The 28000-nt window shown below is 46.4% G+C and overlaps 1 protein-coding gene across 5 annotated transcripts in view; it reads left to right on the top strand.

Moving 5' to 3' along the window:
- The window catches only part of WWOX (WW domain containing oxidoreductase), a 910606-nt gene that overhangs the window by 297738 nt on the left and 584868 nt on the right, over positions 1–28000 (top strand). Inside the window, exon 9 of one of the 5 annotated variants that reach the window (XM_079116954.1) lies at positions 19262–24293. The exons of the other annotated variants lie outside the window; for them this stretch is intronic. Within the exon in view, the coding sequence (XP_078973080.1) occupies positions 19262–19336 (75 nt within the window). The 3' untranslated portion in view covers positions 19337–24293. Of the gene's footprint in view, positions 1–19261; positions 24294–28000 lie in introns of those variants that run through there. 5 annotated transcript variants of the gene reach the window in all.

The raw sequence follows: 28000 nt of genomic DNA, 5'->3' as shown, positions 1-28000 counted from the left end.
AGAGAAGAAAAGCCATTGCTAGTGTCGTCTTTGCTCTTTCCTTCTTCCTACCCTGGATGAAAATTTGAGACCTTCAATTGCCACAGTCCTCTTACTTTCATGACCCAACAAATGAGACCACAGGAATGACAGAGAACAGCCTTCACTTTGCAGAACAGTGCCCAGGCTCAGCATCCACAGGGTACTGAGTCACCTTCCCTCCCCCAAGACCTGCTTCCTGCCCCTGCGTATTAATGAACCACTCATCAGCCTACTGAGACAAATAGGGAGTTCAGATACCAGAGGGCTTCTGGATACACGCCGGGGCAGAATTCTTTGACCATGCGACAGTCTTCCCTCACCTTGCCTCTCTGAGTGAATGGTCGCAAGAAAATGATGTGATTTAGCTTCAGCCAGCGAAGCCTCCACTGCAGAGCTTCTAGAAAGTTATCAATTGTATGACTTTCTTCCACGTCGGCATTCTTCCAACCACCGTGTCTGTGGTGGTGGCCTGGGCGGTGATCTCAGAACTTTCCATCATGGTGATATGCCTGAAGTGATATTTGAACTTCTTGCCTTTGCTACTGTTACTGCCCTTTTCCTCTGTGACTTTGTACCGGGACACATTTATATAATGGTAATTGCCTCGTGGTATTTAAAAATCTTTATTTGGGCCACATTGGTTAGAAGATAAAAATATATAGTCCTTGAACATCATTGGGCCTGAGCTAGGCTGGAGTTTCTATCAGTCTTAATCATCGTCATCATCATCATGATCATAATAGTGATTTTCCATGCCAAGGCGTGGTGTAAATATCATCCTGAGATAGATGTATGAACTTATTAAATAAGCTTTTAGAGCACTTTAGCACATCAAATTGCAATGTGTGTTTTCTCTGTTCACTTAAGCTATTCCAGATAAGAGATATCAGATTTTGATTCTACACATACTTCAAATAGTACAGATGCTGCTATTTAACAAAATGTTACATAATTCAAACTTTTCATTTTATTCACTAAAGCCATTTCTTTGATTATTCCAATCAGGCCTTGTGATGCTGATTTATACATGTATTTTTGTCAGGAACCAGTGCTTGCATTGGTCAGAAGATCGATGCAAAGTGAAACTAGAAAGAGGGAGAATTAATACCTTAAATATCCATCCCTGTGTAGATTTCAAATTAAGACCCAAGCACGTCCAAGTGGCCGCTCAGAGGCCCAGCTGCATGCTGTGCTCCTATGACCCAGTGCATTAAGGATGGAATCACCAAGAGGGACCCGGAGGGAACACATTCAGGCTCCTCCTCCGAAGCCAAGTCCTTCCTGTGCCTAGTACTGCGTATTCCAAAGTTGTCAATTCTGGAAGGTGTTGCTCAGTTTTAAAGCATAGAAAACTTTGGGTCCTTGATAATTGTTTCCAAAGGAAGAAATTAAAAAAACTTAAAATATAAATCTCTGTCAGTAGAATCTAAGTCACGTTACTGGTCTGTAAAGCTTTAGATCTTTGTTGCATCGCACAAAAGCATGCTGTTTTGTTGTTAGGTAGAAGGACATCAGCAAAATGAGTCCCAAATCACCGTGGGGTCCTGTTCCACCTCTTTCCCGGGCAATCTGTTGTTTAGCAGAGCACAGAAAAAAGTATATCCCTGGGGTCTACCACTGAGCTATGTCAGCAGCCCTCTGTTTACATTTTTAAGTGGTTGAAAAATATTAAAAAGAAAAATATTTCTTGATCATGAAAACCACATGGAGTTTAAATTTGAGTGCTCTTGGAGTTTTCCCGGAACGCAGCCTTTGACACATCCCTGGTGTCGGCGGTGGCATTACGGGGGCGGGGGCGAGGAGTTAAAGACACAAGTGAGCCTCACAAAGCTGACGGCAGTCCCTGACGCTTCCGGCAGCGTTCACCCACTTCCTGTGGGCAGAGGCAGTGAAGGACAGGTTTTAAACCCTCCTCCCCCAGTGAAATGAGGGCACAGCGGAAGGCTGCACCCAAGGCTAACAGGGTCCTGTCGCCACATTTTTAAAAAGAATTCTCTCCCCCATCAGGTCCCAGCTGAGACCTTCCCTTCTTGCCCCACTCCTTGTCCCCAAGTCTTGGCAAGGTCGAACAGCATGGTATTCACCAAGGGTCTGGCAACCGACCTGTGGTCCCCTGCAGGACACAGAGTGTCACCTCTAAGATCATCAAGCCACCGTGTGGCAGAGTGCCACGTCCTTGTACCGGGGGTGCCGCCCTTCTTCTCTGTCGTCACAGTATTAATTTAGGGATGATGAGGGGAAAGTGGTCTCTCTCTGTCTGTTAATCCCTCGGAGCAAGTTCTGTTCGGAATGAATAGTCTTGAAATGTGTAATAAAGTTACCCATCAAGACCACTTTTACAGAGAGATTTAAATGTGATAATAAGAATAAAAGAAAATGAAGTGACATTGAGGGCATCTTCTTTTATAACAGCTCTTGGTCTTGACTGTTAAGCACACTGTAAAATGACTTTTATACATTTATGGATTGAAATGGTTCTGCTGAAATTTTAAGTGTTAACATTGTTCAAACTTCCATTACCAACACCTCTCCCGTTGTTACAAAACAGTTCCGTAGCTGACATTTTGATCACACGGACCTGGGCCAGTCTACCCCAACGCTCTTGTTGGGTGCCGTTGGACGCTTGGCTTATTTTGATTTTAGCACCTTTCTGTAGGAAGCCAGTGCATTATGTTTGTACATCTTGCCGCCATGCAGCCTCTGAACTGATTGTCGCAGAAGATACTCTGTAGAGACGGAGACGGCTTCGATGTTTTTAAGACTGACTTCAGTGAAAAATAAGGGTTTTCTTCTTTCTCGACATTTTTCCCTTTCCCGGATGTTCTTCTCTGCTGCCGCACACGCGCTGCACCTTATTTCGTGATAGCTTGATCGAGGTGTAATGCACATCTCGTGCCACTCGCCCACTTACGTTGTGCAAGTCAGCGGCTTCTAGTGTTTTCACAACCGTCACACATTCAATTGTAGGACATTTTTCTGACCCCAGAAAGGAGGCCTGCGTCTTCCATGGTCATCTCCTAAGCGCCGTCTCCTCTGCTCCCCTCTTCCCGGCGCTGTGAATTTGCGTGCTGTGGACATTGTGTTCACTCTGAGGTCCTTCGTGACTCCCTTTCCCCCCATGAAGCTTGCAGTGCCTTCATTTTCAGTCTCTTGCTTCTTGTCCCTTGCACGTAAGAAGGCAATTTAGCAACAAATGCGTACGTGCACAGCAGCGTAACCTGCTAGGCCTGTCCTTCTCGGTGGCCACTTTGGCTGTGAGCAGAGCTGGCATTTCCCAGGCTTTCCCCAGGTGCTGTCGAGGACATCCCCGCTTGCTAGGTCAATGCCTTGTTCCTTAAGCTCCTGCCGATACAGCTGTGGGCACATCCAGAAGGAAGGCGGGTCCTTCGTAGGCTGCCTCCAGAGTTCTTGGTTAGAAATCTTAATGTGGCCCTGTCAGCCTCTCAGTCATTAGAAGCCCCTGCTGTTTCTTTTTCGCCTCCATCTTCTCCCAGGGAGTTGAGTGCAGGGATGCCCCTGGAGCTCCTTGGGCCTCCTTGGTTACCCAGAGCGGCCCTAATGGCACCTTCTGGAAATGTCACCATCACTGAGAGAGGAGCTTTGGGTAGGTGGACAAATTGGAGTTTGTAAATGTTTTCTTTCTTTCTTCCCAGGATTTTGCAGCAGAGATTAAGGTGTTGCTTTGTTATCAGTTAATGCTTTATAAAATTGAGGCCTGTTTTGACCAGACTCCACCTTGATGGAGAGACACAGTGAAAAGGACAAGTCTCTTATTGATTTATTTATGTAAATAAGAGCAGTTGAGACTTCAGAGGTACCCAGACCTGCCTATCCTCCCCCCCCCCCCCCCACCGGCCCAGGGCGTCCTCTACAAGATGAGCATTTCCTGGTTTGCCAGACATGGGGTCTGGAGGTGGGTCTAGGTTTCATGCCTCCCAAATCCAGGCAAAGTTCGGCTGCCAGACAGGTGGTGAACTGACTGTATGTAATTGGAGAAGCAGCTTTCATTATTATTTCAAGACCTGTCCCCCCATATGACAGAGGATGGGAAGTCTCCTGAAGTTATAAACCAGCTAATTGCTTCCTCAGTTGAAGACCTAAATGAGTTTTAAAGCAAAATGCCTATCTCCAGGGGCTAAGTAGCCAACACACAATAGGTAATTGGGCTAGCAGAGCTAATGCAGGAAAAGTCCCCACTCTGTCCCTTTTTCTCCCTGACCTCTCTCCCTCCCCTCCTCCCTTCTCTCTCTTCCTTCTTCCCTCACTCCCCTGTTTCTCTGCCTCTTCCTGCTTCCTTCCTTTCTTCCCTCCTTCCCCTCTCCTGCCTCCTCCCTCATTTCCTGGCTTCTCTGCCTCTTCCCTGTCCCCTCTCTCCCTTCCTCACTTCCTCCTCCGGTTCATTCCTTCCTCCTTTTCCCCCTTTCATTTAACCGTTAGAAATATGATGGGGTGGTGTCTGCGGGCTTTTGCTGGTAATTAAATAAATTATTTATACATTTAACACAATCTTGAATTACTAGGTGATCATCCTAGGCACTCAAAAACGTAAGAGCCCTTGAAAGCAATATCCCAGCATAGCTATTCCATAGCACGTCTTACAATCTAAATATTGCTTTTAGTGTAATCGAAGCAGCAAGAGTAGTCACAGCAGTTGATGGACTATTTTTCAAATTGATTTCAAAAATGTATTTAAGGGGATGATCTTCTAGTCTAGATTACCTATTGATTTTTAATATGAAAAGCTCATTATGTAAGCAGTAACTGCATATAAAAACCTAGCAAACCTTTGCATAAATCCTTTAATTGAATTTCCAGAGCCTGTGGTTCTACTTTTTTTTTTAATTAAATCTATTTCTTTTTTTAAGTGTTACTGTGTAATTTGCATGCTGTGAAGAGGCCCTGTCCCAGATAAAGTGCCATTGATCCTTATTAAACCTCACCTCTGGGCTTGCTTAAAACTAACTGGAAAAATTAAAGTGTTCATGCCGCAGTGCGCTTACAGCTCCTGTGATAGGATTATGGAAAAAATAATAAAACTAATTTCCAGGAGAGAATTTATAATGTGAGATTTTATTTTTTTTTCAATTTGATAATTAATAGTGAAATCATATCACATATAAATCATATTTTAGCCTATAAACTGAAATGGCAATTAGGAAAGATAATATATACTTGATGTAAAACCATCATGTTCCATGCGATAATCTTTTGGCACTTTAATTTTTTAATTGTAGAAGGAAAGGATTATGAATTCAAGTCAAACACATTAAATGGTGGGTTTCATTGGAAAAATCTGATTCTTTTACTGTGCACCGAATTAGTAGATTTCTAATATTAGTGTGAGGAAGTATAAAAGATATGGAAAAAGATATTCTGGTTATGTTCGTGCTAAAATGTATGTATTAGAATTACCAGGGGAAAGAAAAATATAAAAGCTGCAATAGGTTTTTCTATTTTTTAATACCTAACATTTGTTATTTTAAAAGCAATAAAATCCCCTAAAGAAATATTCATAATCAATAAGAACACAAAATATGGAATATATTAACTGAGTTATAAAAATGTTCATAGTATAGCACAAAATGAAAAACACAGCAAGTTATGTACGGTTTAAAGTGTAATCAATTTTGAGGTTGTATACAAGGATATAAATGATAAACACAAGTAGTAGCATTTTTAGTAAAGGCTGTTACAAAATACTGTATTTATGGCCTATTCCATTCTTTTTATAGCTCATTAATGTAGAAAACAAACACAGTGTATCCATCTTCTCAGACAGCTTAAAATTCCCTTAAATGATATTTTTAAATGGAAATACTGAGCTCATTTGATCTGTTACTTCTTTAAGCACACGTTAGGTTGAATGGGCGAATGCACCACACTGCTGGGGTTCCTTTTCAGACTCTGGAAAGAAAAAAATGATAATAATGACGTATGCTCTCCTTCCACCAAAGAGGGCCAAAGCTACCACTTTTACAAGTGACTTGACAGCATCCCCCTCCTCTTCCAGACTCCATGCCCAACCTCCAGGTCCCAGCCCAGCCCCCAGGAGCGCCTTCCCACCTTTGGAAATGGCATCAATTCCTCCAGGCCACGAGGGGGCAGTTGAGGTGCTGGCTCACGTCCCTTACTGGCAGGAGAGAGTCACGGCTGCCTTCAGAGGTGTGGGACATGCCGCGGTGCCCGTCAGAGCGCACGCAGCCTGCGCTCAGCAGTGCAGCAGTTCGACCTAGACAGCTGGTCCTGCTGCTCAGCCTGCTTTGTGTTGTGTTGTTTGGTTTTGCTTTGCTTCCCCCTTCTCTGGGACAGGCCCTTTCTGAATACGCTGATCCTGTAATGCAATACCATTAGCTTTTTTCCAGTATTGAATTTGGTTGAATGTTCCCATCATGGCCACTTTCCCCCTTTCATCTTGTCATTCTGTTCTTCACTAGACTGCTGTTATCAATGGGGCATATTTCCATGGCGGTAAGAGACATAAACTGGGATATCCAGCTTCTTGAAGTATAAGTAGGTTTAGCAATGCTCTATTTGTTTTCCATAATGTAGGTGTATTTGGAAAGGAAAAGAAAATCTTGGTAAGCAGGGCAAAGTGTTCTCATTGTTCCGCTTCTCTCTATTTGGATTAACACCCACTCCAGGACTACATAGCTTCTTTGGTCCGTCTGTCCATCCTTTCATTCCTCCAGTATAGATTGGATACCCCTGTGTGTCAGGCATCACTTCAGATAGTGAGTAGATGAATATGAATTTGGGTCACTCATTGCCTTCCGGGATCACATTATCTAGGGGAGAGACAAAGCCACATGCCAATAATTTTAACAGGAAGAAGCAGAGACCTAATTCAGCCTGGGAGAAGGTTGGATTTGGAGCAGTGGTTCATTCTGTGGTTGAAACCTTTCTCTTGCTTATCACTGTAGTTTTTTTGGACTTTATAATTTACATAGTGATGGTATGGGAACTGAGTTTCATGATATTGAGTGCTATGATGCTGGTGACGTTAGAATGATGGCTCTTGGTGGCATGATGTTATAAAAGATACTTTACATAGTGCAAATGGACGTGAGATACCTCCCATTTCCTGGGATAGACTGGTATTGGTTTGGTTGCCTCCAGAGAATTATGTGGTCATAGTAATAGGGCAGGTCAACAAGCAGGTCCATCTGCAGAATATGGGTCATCACCTGCAAGTTGCCGGCAGGGGTCAGTGCACCAAATAGAGGGAATATCTTCTTGGGACACAGGACAGTGATTAGAGTCAAGATTCAAGACCCAAATCAGGAATGAAAGTGAAGCTGAGTTTGACACAAATTTGAGGCTTATGAAGCTAACCCAATCGTGTCCCCTTGTCCAGGTGATGACAATGGAGCGCTAAGAAGACAAGGGAATTAGGGACTCAAGGTCAGGATTCCCTTGGCTTCAGAGCCCAGGAGCTGAGGTTGACTTGCTCTCGTGTAAGCAGCCACACCTTCTTTAGGCTCATAGGTGGGTTGCAGAATTGAGCTCAGTCCTATGGAATATCAGAAATAGTGAACGTACCTTCTAGAGCTTCCCTGTCTAATATGATAGCCTTATGGCTAATTAAATGTAAATGAATTCCAATTAAAATGTCAGTTGCTCCGACACACGAGCCCCATTTCAAATGCTGAACAGCCTCATGTGGCTACCATATTGGGAAGTGCTGATATTGAACATTTGTACCATAGAAATGCTCTGTGGGTAGCTCTGCTCAAAGCAGAAGTCTCCAAAGTATGAAGAATGTTCCACTGGTGTTCCAAGAGAAAACATTACAACTTTTATTTATTCATTAAATTCTTTCGTATCTTATTAAGTATCTGAACATACTCATCAGATAGAAGGTACTGTTTTAGATGCTTTGCCTGGACATACGCATAGCATCCTTTCAAATATCCTGTGAGGTGTTGCTACTCTCATCCATATTTTGTAGATGAGAAAACAGATGCCCTAAGCAAGGAGGCAGTGGACTTGGGATTCCACCTCAGGTGGCCCAGCTCCAGGGTCCTGTACTCTCAAGGGCTGCATATTGGCTCTCAGTTACTAACTGTTATTCTTCACAAATGCCCTCTCTTGTCCTGTGTTGCCTGGAACTTGTATGGCAGGCAAGGCATTCTGAAGTCAGGTTGGATGTTCCCCAGACAGAGGGTACATGGGGGAGCCTCTCTGCTCCTCCTCTGCTCCATGTGGATTTTAGCTTTTGAAAATGTTTTGCAGGATCAAGTATATGCACAGTTAAATGGTTTGGGACATTAGCCTGCCTGGTTTCCACCATGCTGGCTCTCACAAAATGAGCAAAAGGCCTAGAAGGATTTCTGCAAGGAGACCAGCATCTGAAAAATGTGAATATATGCCAGCAGTGAGAAAAGGAAGGGGTTGGTTCTTCAGCTCCCCATCATGTGAACCCTTCTTCTGCTGCAGGGTAAACATAATAGCAGTTTGATTGGAACTTAGAAGTGAATCAAATCACTGAGTCTAAAATAGAAAAGAGAAACGTAAAATTGCATGCACAAGTTTCAGAGATGAACGTCCCTCTACCCCTTCACCATACCTAGAGAACATAGCTGAGAGAATGATTCACGTTGAAAATCTGTAAGCAAATAAGTAGCGGTGGAGGTACATGCCCTTGAGTTTTCGAACCGAGAGATGCAATGAAAGGTCTCTAGGATTTTAAGCAGTTGGCGGCCTCTGCCTGTCTTGGTTTTCACTGTTCAGCTGGGATCCTAATCAGTTTATTCCCTGCCTACCGGAAGGACATCCTTTCAATAAAGCTGAAAATCCTGAAATAAAAGGTTTTGTGAGGAAAAAGGAGTCATTGATTGAAGCAGTGTCGGGGCACAGAGGCTGAGCTTCTGAAGGGAACAGCGTTGGATATGCCTTTGTTTATCATTAACGTGGAGGAGCTATCCCCAGCCTCCATCCTTTAATTTAAAGGTCTTTAAAGTTTTTTTTTTTCTTTTTTTTTTTTTTTTTAAATATATTCTGATATCAGCATATAAGTGCATTTAGCTCAGGAGATGGAATTCTGAAAAACTGTTGTCCTAGCACTCTGGCTACACTCACTAGAAATTTCACAAGAGGTCTTATCTTTTGCTCAGGGCAAGGTGTGTGTACATGTGTGTGCATGCGTGTGTGTGTCCGTGGGTGTGCAGGCATGCATGTGCATGTATATGTGCAGTGGAGGTACAAAGGGCCACATATGTGAAGAAATGTGCAAGTGTAACACCTGTCTGTGGACGTTTTCTATTCATCTTGTTGAGGCTAGAGCTTTAAAATAAAAAGTGAAATTTCTGTGCAGAAAGAGAAGCCCTACACCCCCAAGGGTTTCTTAACTCTTATCCCAGGTTCATGCTGAACTGCCCAGCATCTGCATCTTTGATATGTTTTGCTTTCATATGCTTTTCAAGTGCTGTTTAAAACTCTTGTTTCTGAAGAGGAACATGCGTATTATCATGCCTGTTCTGATGAGCAGGTGGCATAGATGAATCTCCTGCAGCTACCATTAGGAGGTAGACCAGATGGCTCCCTCATCTTTTTGCGTTACAATTCCATAATTCCTGTTACTGAAGCTGAGGTTGAGGAAGTTCACTTGTTTTGGCTTTTTCTTTTTCCTGAAGTCAAATAGCTCCATGTTTTGAAAAAATTAACTAATGTTTATTGAATATTTACTCCCATGGTAAATATTCACTTCTAAATGGTTGATACTACCCTTCTTTTCTGTGTGAAGAACATGAGTCTCAGAGAGGTTAAGTAGTGAGCTAGATGTTGAACAGCTGGTAAATGGCAGAGTGCTTACTGGCTTCTAGACGGTTTTCCAGGACCACGTTGTATGAGGGTCAGTGGTATAATGCAGAACATGTGTTTCATTTTTCTTGGGAAAGAACCATCTTACTCACCTATTTCCCTGTGTCTACCAAGAGTTCCAGGCGTAAAGAAGACATATGGTACAATCTTTTTAAAGAAGGAAAGACAAAAGAGAAAGTCATGTCTGTTCCTAAAGGAGTTGGGGGTGGGGATGCAGGTTTGCAGGGACTGAGGCTCATGCACTGTGGAGGCCCCTTTATGGAAAGGAATCCAGGTCAGGCCCCTGGATGCAAAGGGCCCTTGGGCTTACCCTTCGTTCGCTCTCCCGTCCTGCCAACCTTCCTAAAACCATCTCGCAGATGCCACTCATTGTCAGCAAGAGTGTTTGACACCTACATTGTCTCCTTTTTGTGCCGTGAAATGCGAAAGACACCTTTACCTTTTTGATTTGATGTTGAAGGTCATTTGAAAAATGCTCTGTTTACTCTCTGAAATGGATTTACCCTCAAGAGAGTCCTGTGTGCTTCCCCAAGAGAACCACTCCACGGGGCATGGCCCTGCCCTCTGCATCATCTGCAGGAGCCTGTCCCACACTCGAGACTTTTGAGATGTTTCCTTTCTGCCCACATTTCCACATCTGGGTAGATTTTTTTTTTTTTTGGTAGTTTCTTAATGGTCTTTAGCAAAGGCAGTAAGTGACACTGATCAGTGCCGGCGGACAGTAAGATTTATAATGTATTTGTGCTACCTGATTGCCAACAGAACCGGCCTTTCCCAGCGGTGCTGTACGCAGACTCAGAAAATCAATAGGGATTAACCTCTGACCCCCTTCACATACTTACTGTGGCTGCATCGCTTACCAATATTTCATCTGTTTCACTCGGCCGCTGTTACTTACTCAATAATGTGCGGCCAATCTCACAAGATACTAATTAATTTTTTAAAATGCAGCATCACTTGAAGCTGTGATAAAATATCCCACCTTTGGAAATCACCAGGCCCTTCTGGTGTATTTATTAAACTCACATTAATTAGCCTTAATTTTTTTTTTTTTTTCAAAAAGGGAATGGACAGCTTTTAGGATGCAGGTTATGCTACGCTTACAGAAAAATAAAACCCTTGTGGTTAACGAGAAGGGCCCTGTAGCTTTAACAGAACAGGTGTCCCCGAGATGTGCTGGGAGTGGGCTGTTTTCAGGAAAATTGCTCATCTTACATTTTCGACACCTTTCCCCCATATTAAAGGGATCTTTAAAGATACTTGGATGAATGTGCTGTCTTATGAGATGAAACCAATGTAGCACTGTTTAAGGAATCAAAATTCCCTTTAATACCCAGACATGGTCTTGGCGTGCACGTATGCACCGGCATGTATAAACGTGTGTTCTTATGAGCTGTTCTTATTTACTGTTACAGGATAGTGTGGACAGGGAGCAAAATCTGAAGTAATAAATTCTTCTTTTTACCTTTGTCTTTAATGTTTGATCTGTATTAAAGTACCATGCATTTGTCTTAAGAATTAGAATTGTCACACATTTTCTTCATCTAAGATGCTTTTGTTCACAGATTTTTTTTTTCAAGTATGCCTATTCCCCAGAGTTTACTTACAGTTTGCTATTGATCCAGCAGCTGGTATTTGAATTGGTCGATGTACTTTGTAACTTGTTTAAGATACCCTACCTGAGCTATTAGTTTAAATAATGTATTCATAAATTGATTAATCATTACAGTAAGACTTATTAGCTGCATTTATATCTGCGTGTTATCCACAATTGACTTGTAGTCTAATAATCACACATATTTAAGCAGAAGTCAGGTTTTATATTACAACTTCATAATCATCAAGGTGGAAAGCAGCAGTAGCACTGTGTGCAGAAGGTGAGCGGGTGCGGGCCTTTCCAGTCGGGCTTCCTGAGCAGACTTCTGCTTTTACTTTTCCTAGGTAAAGTAGATCACTGTCCTTCCAAGAAACAAAAGCTAGAAGGGGACCAGATTCTCCCTGCCTGGGAGAAGTGATCAGGTTTGCCAAAGCTATCCTGAAGTCAGGGTCCTGGGAGAGGGGAGGGGCAGTTTGGGAGCCTGAAGGCACGCTACCTTGGTTTCTCTAACAGGTCTGTGGTGGCGGTGGGTATCTGACATGGCAAAGGTGGTGTTCCTGGAGGACATGCATGCCCTACCCTGTCCTCCAGCGAGGCCAGCAATGCAGCGTGAGAAGCAGCAACCCAGTGAGACTCCCTGGGAACCAAGTGTGGCTCTTAAATACCTGGGACCAGTGTCAGTCCCTCCACGTGGCCTTGCACCTGTAAGGAAACAATTGAGCTCAGCAGCTTAGGGATACATGCACTTTTTTTCTTTTTAATTAGTAAACTATTTTAGAGCAACTTTAAGTTTACTGTAAATGTGATTAGAGAGTATAGAATTCCCAGATACCCTCTGTCCCCCACATCACCTTCCCCAGCTGTGTGCACCTTTAATCCAACTACATGTCAATCAAAAATAATCCTTTGGGCAGTGGATGCAAAACATTGACTTTGCATTGAGCCCGCCCTACTGGGCTGTGTCTGACTCCCCCATCCCAGGTTTCCTCTGGGGGTGCCCATCTGCCAAGCTCACCTCCCAGACCTTCAAGAGAGCCGAGCTGACCCCTTCTTACCTCCCTTTTGGTTGGAAAGTCACGTGATCTTGCTACTTCCTCTAGTCTCCCTTTCAAACATGATTCAACAACCTGCTAAATTAATATCTACTGTGTTCGTTCTTTCGGCAAGGGTGAGGGCAGCCTGTCTCGCAGCGTGCATTTGTTCAGCCCTGTGTGGAGAACACTGCCCGCCGCGAGAAGGGCAGCTGCTTACAAGCCAGCAATTGTGCTTCCAACTCGGGGCAGCGCCTTCGCCTGGATGCCAGCTCCAGATGAAAGGCAGATGCCGCCCAGCTCTTTTCCAAGGACCCCACTCCCCAGCATGGGGCTTCATCCATTATTGAGAGCAAGCCGACTTTCCTGCACCTCTCCTCCACACTCATCTTGCCACCCTTATTCAGAATGTCAGCATGGATCACTTTCCTACAAAGGCATAAAGGCCAGCCAGGAAGCTTCTGTAGATAAATTATTTACAGTCTATAATTATTATTGCACTGACTTATTAAACTTCTTGGTTACTGAGGAGTCCATGTAGCTGCTGAAAAGAGTTTGCTAAACTTTGAATAAAAGACATTTTGTTCAAAAACAAACTCTCTTTGTGGATGCTGTTACCATATGCTTGATGTCTGTGGAGGGGGTGAGATGTACTGGTAAATGTTTAACAACCAGGTCTCTTGGCATGGGCTGGTTGGGAGGTGTTTGCTGATTACTGTGGTGTAAATATTCATGCCCTGGCTGAGTTCAAGCTGCCAACTTGAGGTCATCGAACACAGAGGTGAAAAGAAATGTGCAGTCCACGCCGGTACCTATATTGCATTTTCACTGTGCAGGTAACAATAGTTGGAATACCTCAGCACATAGCTATAATTAAACATGACAAAATTACATTGTGTTTAAGTTTTTCTTCCTTTGTTTTCTGTAAATAATTTAATCATATCACTTAATATATTTAATAATGAGCCTATCGATTAGCCAGCTCATAAAATTTCTGGAAATGCAATGCTCTTCTCTCTTGAGCCAGTTGGACCTGGCTGACGCACACCACTCTATGTGTTTAAATTGCATCCTGGTTTCAGATGAAGTTCACGATCTGTTCCTGACAGGGTATCCCTGCACGGTTTTCCACTGGGGTGTGATGAGCCAATTGGCATGCTGCTAAGTGTCCTCGACAGCGAGCAGACACATGTACCCTGGTTGGTATATCCCAGACAATTCTGTTGTACTGATATTAAGGACAACAATATTTTGCCAGAAGCTATAACAAGATGATTCTGTAACAGCAGCATAGTGACACCAGACTATGTTTTGCAATTTTCTTTAATATTTATGCTGGATAAATAATTTATCTCTTTTTTTCAGGGTTTTGTTTCCCTTTTTTTTTTAATCTGGAATATGTTGATACAGACAGGTGCTAGGTTTCCCTGAATGACTAAAGCAAGGATTTGGTGATTTTCTTCCCTGAAAAAGCAGGTGTGTCAGCAGAGTTCAGCTCCTGGGAGTTGCTTCCCTCAACTCCGCGGCCCATCCACTAATGTGAACTAATGAGACCTATCAAGGTCTGGCCCACATGTTTGAAGGAAGTCACTGATGAATGATCTGCCTCTGCATGGCGGCCTGACCTGAAGACCACTCCTCACTGTGGGTTTGGAATGCTCAGTGGCATGTCTCACCTGTTATCCACTCAGGACCCACTGCAGAACTTCTTCCAATCCAGGTGCTCGGCCTTGGGCTGGTGACCTGGGGAGCTGCATCGTCCTGTGGGGTGGGTTTCTCTTGTGTGTGCTCTAGGGGGTTAACAGCATCTCTGGCCTATGCTAGTTAGATGCCGTGGCAAGTCCTCCCTGCACTGCAGCACGATCAGACGTATCTGCAGGTGTTGGTTACTGCCCTGTGGGAGGGGGCGGGGTTGCCTGTTTGTGAACCATTGTTCTGAAGCCACTGTTCTTAGCACTCATGCACGCAGGAAAGGGCCAGTAAGGATGGTGTCCTTGTACTCAGCCCTGTGTCTTCCAGGATTCACTGTCCCTCCAACACTGGAATTGGGAATCAGGAAACCTTGTGTCAGCAAATCGACTTCTCTCCAGGAGGATGGACCCGAGGGGAAAGGCAGCATTTGTACCCAAGGACCACTGTCCCACACCCACCAAGCTCCTACAGAGGTGTCCACATCACAGATTCAGGGACCTTTTCTCTCTCTCTGACTCTGTTATCTTTTTTGTTTGTTTTTACGGTGCTGGGATCAAACCTGCGGGACATGTGCTAGGTGAGCCTCTGCCATTGAGATATATGCCCAGCCCCCACATACCAGTTTCTGAGCTGTGGAGCTGGTGGGGTCCCACTGGGAACTGGGAATGTGCATTTTGGAGGACTTGACAGACTCTGTGATCTCTGACTGGAGGGACCCTGGGAGAAGGGCCCTTGTTTGGGGGAAGGTCTTCATCCCACACCCTTGATCTTGATGGAGTTCCAGCAGTGGGTGCGGAGGTGAACTTCAGGAGTGCTGGGCCAGTGCTCCAGATCTTACCCAGCAGCAGAGCAGGCTTGCCGCCCAACTTAGGTGGTGCAGTTCCTGTCCTAGTCAGGTAAAGACTCCTCCTGGTGACCGTGTGTAACCTGCATATCCACCACTGGCCCTCTGTTCAGACCCAGAAGTCTTGAACATTTCCTGAATTGTCCTCTGCAAGTGTGAAGTTTCCTGACTTTTCTAGCTGGGTCTGCCACTGGGACATTTGAGCTTGATCACACTGATCCCTGGCCAGCAGTGCTCGGCACCTGGGTCTTCAGGTGGCTGATCTGAGGGCCTTCACAGCTGCCACAGTGGGTGATCAGGCATCTCTAAGGTGGTGGATGTGATGGAGGAGGCAGCTCTGAGCCCACTTGGGCTCCGTGTGGCCCCGGGGCAGCTGGCTACAGCTCTCTGACTCTTAGTTTCCTACCTGTTAAGGGAACGTGAGGACAGCTCTGTCGCAGAGTAGTGTGAGGATAGCCCAGACAATAGGCAGGATGCCCCTGGCAGAGTGGGCAAGTGGTCAGCCACATCTGTCACCACTGTTCTGGTCTTCTTGCTATTTAGGACATTCCTTCAGATAATGGCCGGAGGCTGCTTTGTTCCCACTGCCTGTAGGACATGAGACTGCCCTGTCTCTGCAGAGTTTCTAAATCCTGCAGTGAGCAGGCCCTTTCAGAAACAGTCCAGGAGATCAATAGTTATCTGCTTACTGCTCTGGCCGAGATGAGATTTTATGCTTGTTACTAGCGGATCAATAGTGAAAGCAGATTCTGTTAAGTTTTCCGCAGGAGTCATTAATCTCCCTCAGCCTCAGTTTCCCTATCTGTGAAGTGAGTCTAACCAGGATGATAAAGAAGAGTTAGGTCAAGTGAGGTTGGCAGCCAGATGCCCCCCTCCCCTGCCGCTACATGAGAACACGTGTCCCCTGCGCACCCCGGTTCAGCCGAGGTCACCAGGCTTGGAATAATGAACTACGGCGGGGACGATTCTAGTCTCCTCACTTGGCCGTGTACCTGCTCACATGCTTCTGCTTCTGCACGATGCCGTCTGAGAGAAGACACCGGGGACACTCGTGGTCTCTCTTGCTTTCTTCTTGTGAGCGCCTTCCAGTGAGACTTGTTTTTATTTCTTCCTGAGAAGATTCCTCTGTGTGTGTCTTTATTTCCAGGAAGTTCTGTCTGTTTCTTTGTGGTATCCTGTTCTCCCTCTTCATGGTAAGAGAATAGGCTGGAAATGACCCTGTGCCAACGTCTGAGCTGCGGGTTGTAGAGATGGGAGCAGGCCATGCTGTGCCACCAGAATGGCCGAGGGGACTTTGGAAACCCTCACACCGTGTCTCCTGGACCTGGGGCCTCAGTTCTGGCTGGGGCACTCGTCCGGAGGCTGCTGACAACCGAGGGGGCACCATTGGCGTGGTAACAGTTGGGGGGGCAGGGCTGACAGACAGCGGGATGGTTTTAATGTTCATATTCCACTGGGGTAAGCTCTAACAAAGACCCGTCATTTCCCAGATAACCAATTCTTTTAAAAGAACATCTGTTGAAACTGGCAATTTACATTCTTCTTAAAACACGGAGCGACATAATTAACCCTCTGGGGAGACTAATATTAGTTTATTAGAGACAATTTCTAGTTCTGTTTATTTTTACACTAAACGATTTGTTCAGATTGGGGGAAAACTTTTTTTTTTGGTTGTAACGTGGTAGCTTTTATTTGGGGTTGATTTTTCCTTGTCAGGGTCACAGACAGCAAATAGCCAGGTGATGATATATGGTCCCAACAAGTATAGCTGTGAACCCACAGACACAAGTGAAAGCTCTGGACACCGCTGGTATCTGAGGAACCCAATGCTGTACTGATTTCCAGGTACATTCTGCTGAAGGTGGCCTGACCCTTGTCAAGCTGTGTACCTGTGTAAGTCATCGCCTCGTCCTCAGGGCCTACTTCGGGCCCCTTTGGCAGGGAGAAGTCCACCCTGGGAGTCTCCTGTGTCCCCCGCTGCACTTCCTGTTGGTTACTCCGTCCTCACTAGGAGGCGGTATGCTCAGTTGTTCCTGATGTTGGGCTGATGTCAGACTTCTGGCTTGTTGTGGGACACGGGAAAGAAGACAGGGACTCTGACGGGATGCACAGGCCAAATGACAGGAAGGGCCCTCTGGCCCTTGGGTGGCCCTTTGTACTACACAGCACACACTCACATGTCCGGCCCTCGTGGCCTCCGTTCTCTGTCCTGCAGCAGATGAGGCCAGCTCGGCTGTCAACAGAAGGCTTCCTCAGTACGGGGGTCCCTTACAAGCACCCCGTTCTCTTCTCGATCCTATGCAGCCTGGGACTCAGCCTGTGAAATGGCTTAGAGAACCTGCCCGCGCTGCCACGCACTCTGCTGCAGAGCCGGGAGCCCGGAAAATAAACCAGCCGGGAGCGCCCGACATCGGGCCCTCCTGGGCTGCTCAGTTCGGCTCGCGAGCCCCTCATGGTCCCTGGTGGCCGCTCCCACCTCCTTTCCTTCCATGGTGGCCAACATTGTGCTTCAGCCAGGCGGAGCGCACAGGCTGCGCCATCTCCCAAGTCACCCCTCCTGCCCTCGCTCACGGCCTTTGCTGAGTGTCTTCCACCCTAAAACCCAGCTCCTCTCATGGTTCCTTCCCACCTGGACGGGGGCTCACCTCCCCACCCCATTCTGCCTGGACACCACACTGCCCCGCCAGACGCTGAGCCCCTTGCTTCTCTGTTTCTAGCTGGTCCCCACCCTTTAGGTGCTCAGCGCACAGCGGCTGCATTTCATTCTCTCCCGCGTCTCAGGCTGATGTGTGCTGAGATCTGGGGAGGCCTGGCCTCCGGTTTCCAGGGAAGCAGTGGAGGGTACATGGTGTGCGCGCCCTGGGGGTGACTACAAGATCCTGTCAGCCTGGGCATCGCTGTCGTGCACCTGGAGTTTATTTGCCAGCTGGAGGATGAGAACTGAATTTTTAAAAAACCCAGGAAAATATTTGAGGGGATAAAGCTCTTTTGAATAACAGTCATCTGAGGTGTGGGGGATGGAAGCCCCGGAGCCCGGAGCCCCCTGCACACATTAGAGTCCCTTCTGTTCGTCGCCTCCCTCGGAGCCCTTCCTCAGGGTGCTGCTGCTGGGTCCCTTCACCTGGCTTTCTCCTTGGAGCAAAAGCGTTTAAGGGTGGCAGGTGCCCACGCTTTCCACGTACGACGGGAGTCGGGTGGAGGCGCTGGCTCCTCCTCCCTGAGTTTCTGAAGCACTGCATCCTCCCTTGAGGGTTCCGGCTGGCTGCCCCTGTGTCGCAGTTAGTCAGCACTGGAACACTGGCAATTCAGGAGGCAGTGCAGCCTACGGGGCCTGTCCGCCCAGGGGAGCCGGTGGTCCTTCCAGGTGGCATGTTCAGTGTGCGGGCAAGTGGGGAAGGTTTGAGCCTGAAGCTGGTAGAGCTTGGACAAGGTGCTCGGTCACCAGGGAAGCCTGTCCCATAAGGGGTAGGTGTGCAACTCCATGCTGAGGGGTTTTCCCTCTTCTGTTCAGTAACTGGTGGGCAGGTTGATCCATGCTGTGGTCCACTGAAGGGACCACCCCAGTGACTCTAGCAGTCAAGCCTATTCCTGTGACTTCCAGCCTCACCTGCTCATCCATGTATAAAACGCACTTCCCAGTATGTTGGCATCCAGCAAGATTTAGCACCCAGTTCATGTTGGATTGATTGCCTATGATATACAGAGCCCTCTGCCACATCGAGGACCATGATGGCGATTAGGAGCCAGTGGTCTCCGACCTTGGGGACCGACTCAGTGCCTGCCAAGGAATACCAGATTTATGTGAATTTTTCTTTATGCTTTAGCTTGGAGAAATTTTATTGTGTTGCTCATTTATCCTGAATAATTTGCAGTGTCTTGTAAAGTTATAATTCAGGTAGTAATTGGTTCTGAGAGAATGTGTATCAGCATATCAAAAGTGTTTTCTTATATCTTTAGTTGGCCTGGGCAGATCATCCAGCGCTGGATGCTTGGATGCCACGCACGTGTGAGTGGTGAGCATCCAGCAAGCGTCAGCTTCCACATCCTGTGCCCATGGCAGACATTACTAATCAACTAAATCATGCTCAGTACCCTACTGCAAGTAGTCATTACTAATCGTCTACAGTCATGGTGGGAGGTACTCCTTATTTACCATCCTGCCAAAGTAACATTTTGATGACAGTAGTGTGGTTCTTTCAACAGAAGACAAATTGGTCTCCCACATAGCAGCCACACATTTGTGACTTTTATTCCCAGGGGCTGCTGTTGGAGCTCAGCCTTTCTCCTGGGAGATGGCCAGAAAATCTTCAAGCCAGTTATGTGATGGAATAATATGCTTTCTACTTCCATTTTCTGCCTGGATCCAATGCTCACTCTTCAACCATAAGTGGAGCTGCCTGAGAAAAATGTCCTCTGTTGAGAGTCTATGTATTAGGCCTGGTGGCTTGCATTGTGCTGGTCCAGAAGCTTCTGTGGAAAGAAAGGACTCACTGCAAGACCCACTTCAGGGGCAAGCTTGCCAGCATGTTGAGATGTGCATATGAGGTCCAAGAACATCCCTGCCCATGGAGCTAGGACCACCTGTGGGTAGCTGATGAGTCCACAATGAGCCCCTTGTAAAGCACAGAAGTAACACCTGTCATTCTCATGCCCTGCAGTGCCAGTTGAGTATTTGTAAGACATCATCAAGCTGCTTAAGGAGAATCATTCCTTTCTCAAGTTCTGATTAATGCTATAAAAACAAAAAAACCACAGCAGTAACTATACTGCTTCTATAGAATTGCCATGCTTATGTGAACTCCTTCCGAGTCCTTAGGTGAATCAACCTCTCACAGCAACGCTGCCTCCACTCCAGAAGAGAGGAAGCCGAGGGGCACAGAAGATCCATACCCAGGCCAAGAGCAATCGTCTACAATGGTGTTCGGGCCCCCAGCATCTGTGTTGTGACCACTGCATCACGTATTCCACACTGGACTTTCTCTTGGTGGGATAGAATAATAGAGGCCTCATTATGAGGAGGGGTAAGGACCCCAGACTTTTGTAATGATGGGAGGGGGACAAAGTTGGGAGCCAGAGGCTTAGAGGAGTTTGAATCTCAAGGCCTCAGAGCAGAGTCTTTCCTTCTGCATTTTGGGGGACTGTAAATTAACATGATGCAAACACAAAGCAATAAGCCAACAAAAGAAAATGGAAACGGTCACAAAAAACTTCTGTGCCTCTTGAACATTTTTGGTCCGGCAGCACTTTTGGATGCGGAGTCCAGGAGTCTCCTCCTGGAGCCGCACGTGGGGCCTTTGATTGGAAGGACCCGTCTCCTGGGTTTGCCTGGGCCTGGCTTAATGGACTGTGCATCAGTCGCTTTTTGCTTTTTGAGGAAAAGAACTGTAAGGCTTGGCCATGGGTCCTTGAGTCAGCACATCGAGCTTTTTGTCAATTAGCTCCTCCCCCATCTTTATGGTCTGCCCTTTCCTGTAATTACAGTCAAGATCCTATAGCCGGAGGAAGGCCTGTCAATTGAGTCGGAGGCTGATGTCCATCGCTCAGTGACAGCCCATTCCGAGGGTTTTAGACCTGTCCTTAGAGAGGCTTGTTATTTCCTCCTTAGGTACTTTGCTGCGACTCATTCCACCACCATCAGATGCACAGAGGGGTCTTATTCCGTAGTTGAACCCAGGAGGTCAGGCCCCTCGGACGTGATGTACTGCTGAGTGGAGATGCTTCATTGATTTGTGTTTTTTAAATTAAAAATCATTATTTAATATGCATCTGTCTGCTTATAGGAAAATCTGGAAAGAGGTGGAGCAAATTGTTGATCAGGTTTTACCCCCAGGAAGTGGGTTTGGGTAGGAAGTCATAGAAAAATCCTCAGCTTTTACTTTGGGATCAATCTATACTTCTTTCAATAAGCATGGAATTAGTTTTACAATTTCAAATTTTTGTGTAGGAAAAGCATCAAAATCAGTAAGCTTATTTCTAATTCTCAGATCCTCCCTATGAGAAGAAAGTCTTATGTGCAGAGTCTCGCGAACCCCAGAAAGGCGTCTGCTCAGTGAGGAGTGTCTTGGTGACCTCTAAGCCACGTGGATCGCGGCAGGCCATGTGGACTCTTGGTAGACTGGACTGTCTCTGGTGACACCAAAGCACAACTGCAGGCCACCAGGAAGAAGCAGGGACAAAGGCAGAGGGTCCCAGGTCAAGTGAATAGGCTTTGTGTTTGTGAAGCCACGTTACTTGGACTTGCAAGTTCGTTCAGGGGTCACTCTGAGATTATTGGAGTAGTAAGCGGAAACTGGTGTGTGGACATGAAGAGTGTATTTATGTCATCCCCTAACAAGTGGCATGGCCCTTACTTCATGAACACTTGTTTGATGGAATCCTGTGATTGAAAGGCCCACAGTGCAGATTCTCAGCACTACCTTATGGGCAAGGTGTGAGTCTAGCCCTGTCACCCCGACTGATTTTCACAGTGAGAGGCTATGTATCCCCCCACCCCAATAAATAAATAAATATTTGTATGTATGTATATATATGTATATATGTACATACATACACACAAACACACGTGTGTGTATATATATATATATATACGCACACAGATATGCGTATCTATTCCTCCACCCAAACATATATATATGTATCAGACTGATTATATACTGGAGGTACAAGAACTCGCCCCAAACAAACAAAACCACGTTTAAGGGAATTTGATATTTTAAAACATCACAGTTGTCGACCAAGAAGGGAAAAAATCAAGCCAAGACTCCTTTAGGCTTCCTGTCTGTGCTGTGGTTATTTGCATGGCTTTGTACATTCCTCCCGGTGATTGACAGTTCACTCTTGTGCTTTCGGGTCCCGACATGGGGGTGAGGAGGCAGGTCCTTGCCCCACAGGGGACAAGCTTTCAGGAGGAGCCCCTTTTCCAAGCTGCACATGCCCTGCTCCCAAAGGTTCTGATAAAATGACCCCTTCCCACTGGGAATTCTGCTGACGGGACTGGGCACTGTCGAGTCGGAGAAAGGGCTGAACATCCTCAAGACAAACTGGCGATGTGCAGAGATTAGTGTTTCCTGCTAAGAAAGATTCAGGAGGGACCCGGAGTTTTCCACCGATTGAGTGAAGGAGTGGCGGGTTGCTTGCTCTCTTTGGTTTGGATGTGAGTGTGCTCACTCAGGTGTTCCTGCACGATCGTGATCAAGATTGAATGTTATGAAGTCTCAAGGAATAATTCTGAGGACTTTTAGTCTATTAACTACACGAGGCTTCTTAATAGTTTGGCTTAAGGCAAAAATGATTTTATTCTAGTTTCATCCTTGTTGAGTCAATAATTAACAGAGTTTGATTCAAACTGAATTTTCCTAAGTATAAAAGGCATTCGAGTCCTTCCACATGATAAACGGTGACAGTGTTTGTGTCTTAACCATACGAGGTGTCCAGGGTGAGGCCAAGGCTGGAGGCCGCCACCTCGGCAGGGTGGCCTTGCTGGGCAGAGGGGCATGAGCCAGACGTCCCTCTGTCTGACCTTGCTCTTGGTGGAAGGGCGCAACCCAGTCTTGGTGGGTGGAGTCGGTGCAGGGAGAAGGCTGGCTGTCCCCCAGCCCCTTCCTATTCGTCCTTCCCTTTCTTCGGTTCCTGTTCTGCTTTTCTACTTCGATCTCAGCCAACCTTTCTAAATGGTCCATTGGGGCTCTTGGGCATTTCCTGTCCTGACAGGAACTGAAGGGTCCCACATCCTGTGCCTTGCTGGGTCCCTGGGGCTGGTCAGGGGCCTTCCCTGGTGGGGCTGGGTGCTTCTCTGCAGCCGCACCTCCTGGCAGCCTCTGTGCATTTGATTTCCTTCCTTCCTGGCTGACGCTCCTCGGGGTCTTATTTTTGACAGGCAGCTCCCGCGACCAGCGCAGGACTTGATGGCGGGCGTGGACATGCTGGACCTCGAAGCCTGGGTTTGGGAGGGAGGTCGAGGTGCTGCAGTTCCCGTCGTCTGTGCACGCCCAGCACTTTGCTGCCGTGCCCTGGGACTCCAGTCGGCCCAGTCCCGGTGCCCTGTGTAGACATGCCTGGCACCACCAGGACGCAGCAGCTCCACGCGTCCCTTTCCCCCACCAGGCCTGGCTGCTTTGAGTATTTTAAGAAAGAGTTAAAGAGGGCCTGGAGGACGGGTGGGAATTTGGATTCTGTGCAGGGGAAGAGAACCAGTGCACAACGTGGAGCAGAAAAGCAGGCGGGAATGGTGACAGGGATCCTGGAGTGCGGGGCGCGACAGCCGCCTGGGAGCGCACGTGGAACCCAGCCTGGCGTTCTGGCGTGGCGTGTAGGCAGCCAGGTCCGCCAGCACCATGGCCAGCAGGGCTCACTGTGTGCGTGGCTGTGAGTGGGGAGGGGGGCTTTGCAGGGACACGCCGGGTGTGACAGCTGGGCAGGTGTCGGGGTATCGGCTCTGCCCCAGGCGCCCCCGTTGAGTGGAGGCCTTCCCGCTGCCTTCCTGTTCTGCTGGGCACAAAGCCTCGCCAACATTCCGCATTCCTGGCTCCCTCCTCCTGCCGGTCCTCCCTCTTCTTTGCTGACTTCATCTTTTTTTTTTTTCCTTCGTAAGGAAGCTGGGTGCTGTGGCATCGAGTCCGCCAGGGCAGTGTGTCCCCTGTGGGGCAGGCCGTGGCGGGCTGCGTCAAGTGTGTGCTGCTGGAACCCCGGGCTGGGACTCTGGCAGTGTCTGCCGTGACTGGGTGCCCACTGATGACTCCTTACAGCTGACAAAACCAGGGGCTCAGCGTGGGTGTCGCCGTGATTATTCCAAACACTCTTCCAGTTGGAGTAGCTTCTTGGGACACGGAATGTTTGTGCTGGAAGCCCCAGTAATACGCCGAATCCAACAGCTTTGCTCTGTGATGAATTATTCAAGCAATGTTTTCCAAAATTGTCATTGATCAGTACAGACCCAGAGAGCGTGTTCCATGGCGCCTGTGCAGGGCCTGTGAGGGGTCAATATCTTCTGGCTCAAAGAAGTTCCAGAGAATTCAAAGCCAGGGGTCTTGTTCTCTGAGCGGCAGAGTGTCGCAGATGGGACACTTAGGTTTGCTTGTGCTTTGCTGGGATGGAACCCCAGGCGGTTGGCTTGGCCTTGAGGGGAGAGCATTGTCCTCAGGCAGTGCACAGTGAAGAATGCGAGTGGGACAGGGGTGACTGAATGGCAGGGATCCAGGTCCCCAATTAATGGTGCCGAAAGTTCTGGACTTTGAACATAGACACGCTCCCTGCTGCGTGTGCGCGCACACACGCGCACTCTTATGCACACACCCACACCGTTTCCTCGATACTGAAGCAGTTCTGGAAAGCATGCCTGCTTGCTGTAAAAAGGCAGACACGTTAGTTCCCATACGTCTGTGTAAACATTTGGCATTTTTTGTGAGAAGCGTCAGATGGAGGGCTGGTGGTGACCACATGCCGCTGAGGGTCGATGCCTGCCGGAGAGGGTGCAGCCCTGAAGGAGTAGGACATGGGTTCCCACAGGGGCCGAGCCGCTGCCATGTTGCCCAGCTTCCTCCTGCTCTTCCCTGATGCTTGGCTGCCTTCCCAACAGAGGCCTCAGCTCTGGCTGGACAGGGCACATCCTGGATTCCAGACCTTTCCTGTGCGCGTTCACGTGAATGGATTCCAGGAGAGCAGCGCCGGGCCAGGTTCCCTTTGCAAAAGCAAAATCAGGGTCCCACTTGACCCAGGGCTACAGTCTGTGTCTCTGGGGGCCAAATGGTGTCCCTCTTCTTCCTATTTTTATCCTCCTCAACCAAAGACTTTTTACATCCACTAGAGCTTTGCAGGACCTGCCTGACCCCGGCCCTCCAAGACTTTTATTCTGTGATGGTTTTATTGATATAGAATGCACCTACAATATAATTCACCATTTAAAGTGTACAGTTCAGTGGGTTTTGGTATGTTCTCAGAGCTCCTCATCTCTTGCGATGGTCAATTTTAGAACATCTTCACTGCCCCAATACCCTGCATACTATAGCCGGCACCCCAGTTGCCCCCGCCCCCCATCCTCGGCAGCCACCAGTCTGCTTTCTGTCTCTGTGGATTCACTTTTTCTGGACATTTCATGTAAATGGATGCACACGTGATCTTGTATATTCACTTGGCCTTGTGTTTTCCATTTTCATCCCCCTTACAGTATATATCACTTGTTTGCTTTTTTGTTTTTGGTACAGGGAATTGAACCCAGGGGTGCTTAACCACTGAGCCACATCCCCAGCCCCTTTTTATTTTTTACTGTGGCAGGGTCTCACTAGGTTGTTGAGGCTGGACTCGAAGTTATGATTCTCCTGCCCCGGCCTCCCAAGGTGCTGGGATTACAGGTGTGTGTCACCCCATCCCCTATTGATTTTCTTTTATGACTAAATAATGTTCCATTGTATGACTGCACCTTATTTTTTTAAAAATGCATTCATTAATTCATGGACATTTGGGTTGTTCTACTCTCTGCCTATCATGCATCATGCTATTATGGACATCTGTGTACAAGTTTTAGCGTCAACTTGTACTTTCATCCCATTATCCTTTAATGGCTTTGTCTATATCATGTAAATGTCTTCAAATGTCTGGCATCAGAAAAGAATCATTACTAGCAAAGCTGGCAGCTCTGGAGCAGGGGACCAGGGTCCTTAGGTGACATTTGTACTCTGCAACTGCTGTATGACCTTGACTGTTACTGGCTCAGCTTCTTGGAGATGAAGAAGGAATACAGTGTCCTGTCCTGGACCGCCCTGCTTCTGGAGATAGCAAGAGGTAAAACGAGGTGCTTTCTGAGAAAGGAAGGTGCTGAACTCCCTGATCACTACAAGGCGTCAGTATTGTTTGTATGATTAATGAGCCCGCGCTTCAGACATTCCCATTTAATGTATTTGAGCCTTCTAACAACATTGCCTTTCATGTGTTCCTGCCTGTTTTTGAGATTTATGAGGCCTAACTTGCAAGCGATGTGTGTCTGGATTAAGGGAACCTGAGACTCTCTATTTATGTCTGACCCGAGGAAATTCCCTTTAAGCTGCTTATCAGAGGTGCATGCTGAGAGCATGATGGCAAGATGGAGCTGGCGGTCCCCTGGTAAAACCTGGAAACTGCTGTCACTCCATTTTAACTGAACTGAAAATGAGCTCACAGACCCAAAGGTTCACCTCTAAGCATCTGCCGACTGTTCCACTTTTGTAAATTTAGTTAAAAAAAAAAAAAAAAAAAAAAAAAATATATATATATATATATATATATATATATGTATGTATGCTGCAATTCTGATTTTCCCCCATGCACCAATTCTTCAGACTGGAATTCAAGTATAATCCCTTACTGTAAAAATAAAGTTTGATCAAGGTGATTTTTAAAAACTAAATGCACCTTTGATTTCAAACACAGTAAGGCAGCTCTTTATTTCCCATGCATTAACACTGTCAATGTGCCACGCTCTTTGCATTTGCATTTTTAAAACTAAAAGAAAAGTCTCCACGCCATGAAAATTAGGTTTCGCTGAAACATTGACCAAGTGCAGAAACACATGTGTATGCATCACTTCGCCACCAGGGGGCATTGTGGTTTGACTGTCCACTTGAACAGCCTGCATTCTATCAGTTTACCCAGAAAATAGGAGACCTGGGAGTATTTCTGATTCCTTCCAAGGAGGAATCATATCTGGAAGAGAACAGATGTCGATTCCTTTTCCTCACTGGCGAACAGTAGTGTTGTCAAATTTGCTAAACTTAGCCAGCCGAAGATTAACATGCAATATATAATATGCATGTGCCTAACTGTACAATAAATAGTAAATCACATTTTTATGCTTTCTCTGAACTTGGAAGCTGCAAGTTATTTTTTTTTTATTCCCTGGGTGTGATGAAATAAATAACCTTCAAATACATTTTAAAGATGTCAGTCAGGGGGAAAAAAAGTGCTTGGCAACTGTGTTTGATAGATTTCTTTTATGATTAATTCTCCTATTAAGTTTTAATGACTTTAAAGATATAAAGCTAGAAACCACAAAACTAGGCATGGTTAATAAATAACCGAAATACCAGGTATATAGAAATGCATCTGTGGAAAAAATGAAGTCATGTATTCTTGGGGATGCATTAGGAAACAGCTCTTGGCAAGTCTCCAGAGTAAAGAATCCCATAAGGGGGATACGATTAAAAACAGTGAACTAAATTTTTTTTTTTAAAAAAGAGAAAATCCTACGAGAAAGGTAAGACTCACATATGTAGATTAAATTGTTTTATGAACCAGTGTTTATTAGCAAGATTGATCTCTTAGAATGCATTCATCCATTTCAGGTTTTAAAGAATCCTCATAGAGTTTTCTAGTATTTATCACTCACTCCTCACAGTTTCCTTCCCGGGATCATAAGACATGGAAATTCCGTTGCTGCTTTACTGTTTTAAAGATGCTGCAAGGACTGGTGTGTCCCAGACGTGGGAATCACGATAACTGTGTTTTAGTAATACCATCTTTTCTTTCCTCCTTGAACACCCAGAATTTATGAAATATGACCGGGTTTATCCTGAAAACATCTCTGCAAATCAGGAAGGATGGAGGAATTAATTCCAGTTTTCAAATAGCAAAGGTGAGGCTTGTCAAGGGGCCTGGAGCCCTGCCCTGGACGCAGGAGACCTCCTGGCGGAGGCTGAGTCCAGAGCGTGGGTAGGTGCCGGTGCTGGGGCCCTCTGCGGTGGGCGAGGCTGCGTTGTTTACTTTCCACAACATCTCAACTTGAGCTCTTCAGCCCAGCAGTTTAGAAACCAAACACATATTTAGTTAATATGAATAATGGCTGGGAAGAGTTACAGGGCCTCCAGAAGAAGAATGTATAAATGAATATATTTTTATATATACTTTTGTGCCAGAAAGGAGATGAATGTTGCATTTAATGCAGTTCTTTCTCCTCCTCTGAGGGTTATTTCTTGTTCCCGAATTTATCTGAGTTCCCAAAGCCTCAGAGGTCCGGAATGTTCACAGCAG

The sequence above is a fragment of the Sciurus vulgaris genome, assembly GCF_902686455.1.
Source record: "Sciurus vulgaris genome assembly, chromosome: 17".
Lineage (NCBI taxonomy): Eukaryota > Metazoa > Chordata > Mammalia > Rodentia > Sciuridae > Sciurus > Sciurus vulgaris.
The sequence above is the reverse complement of the archived record's forward strand: the minus strand, read 5'-3'. Positions and strand labels throughout refer to the sequence as shown.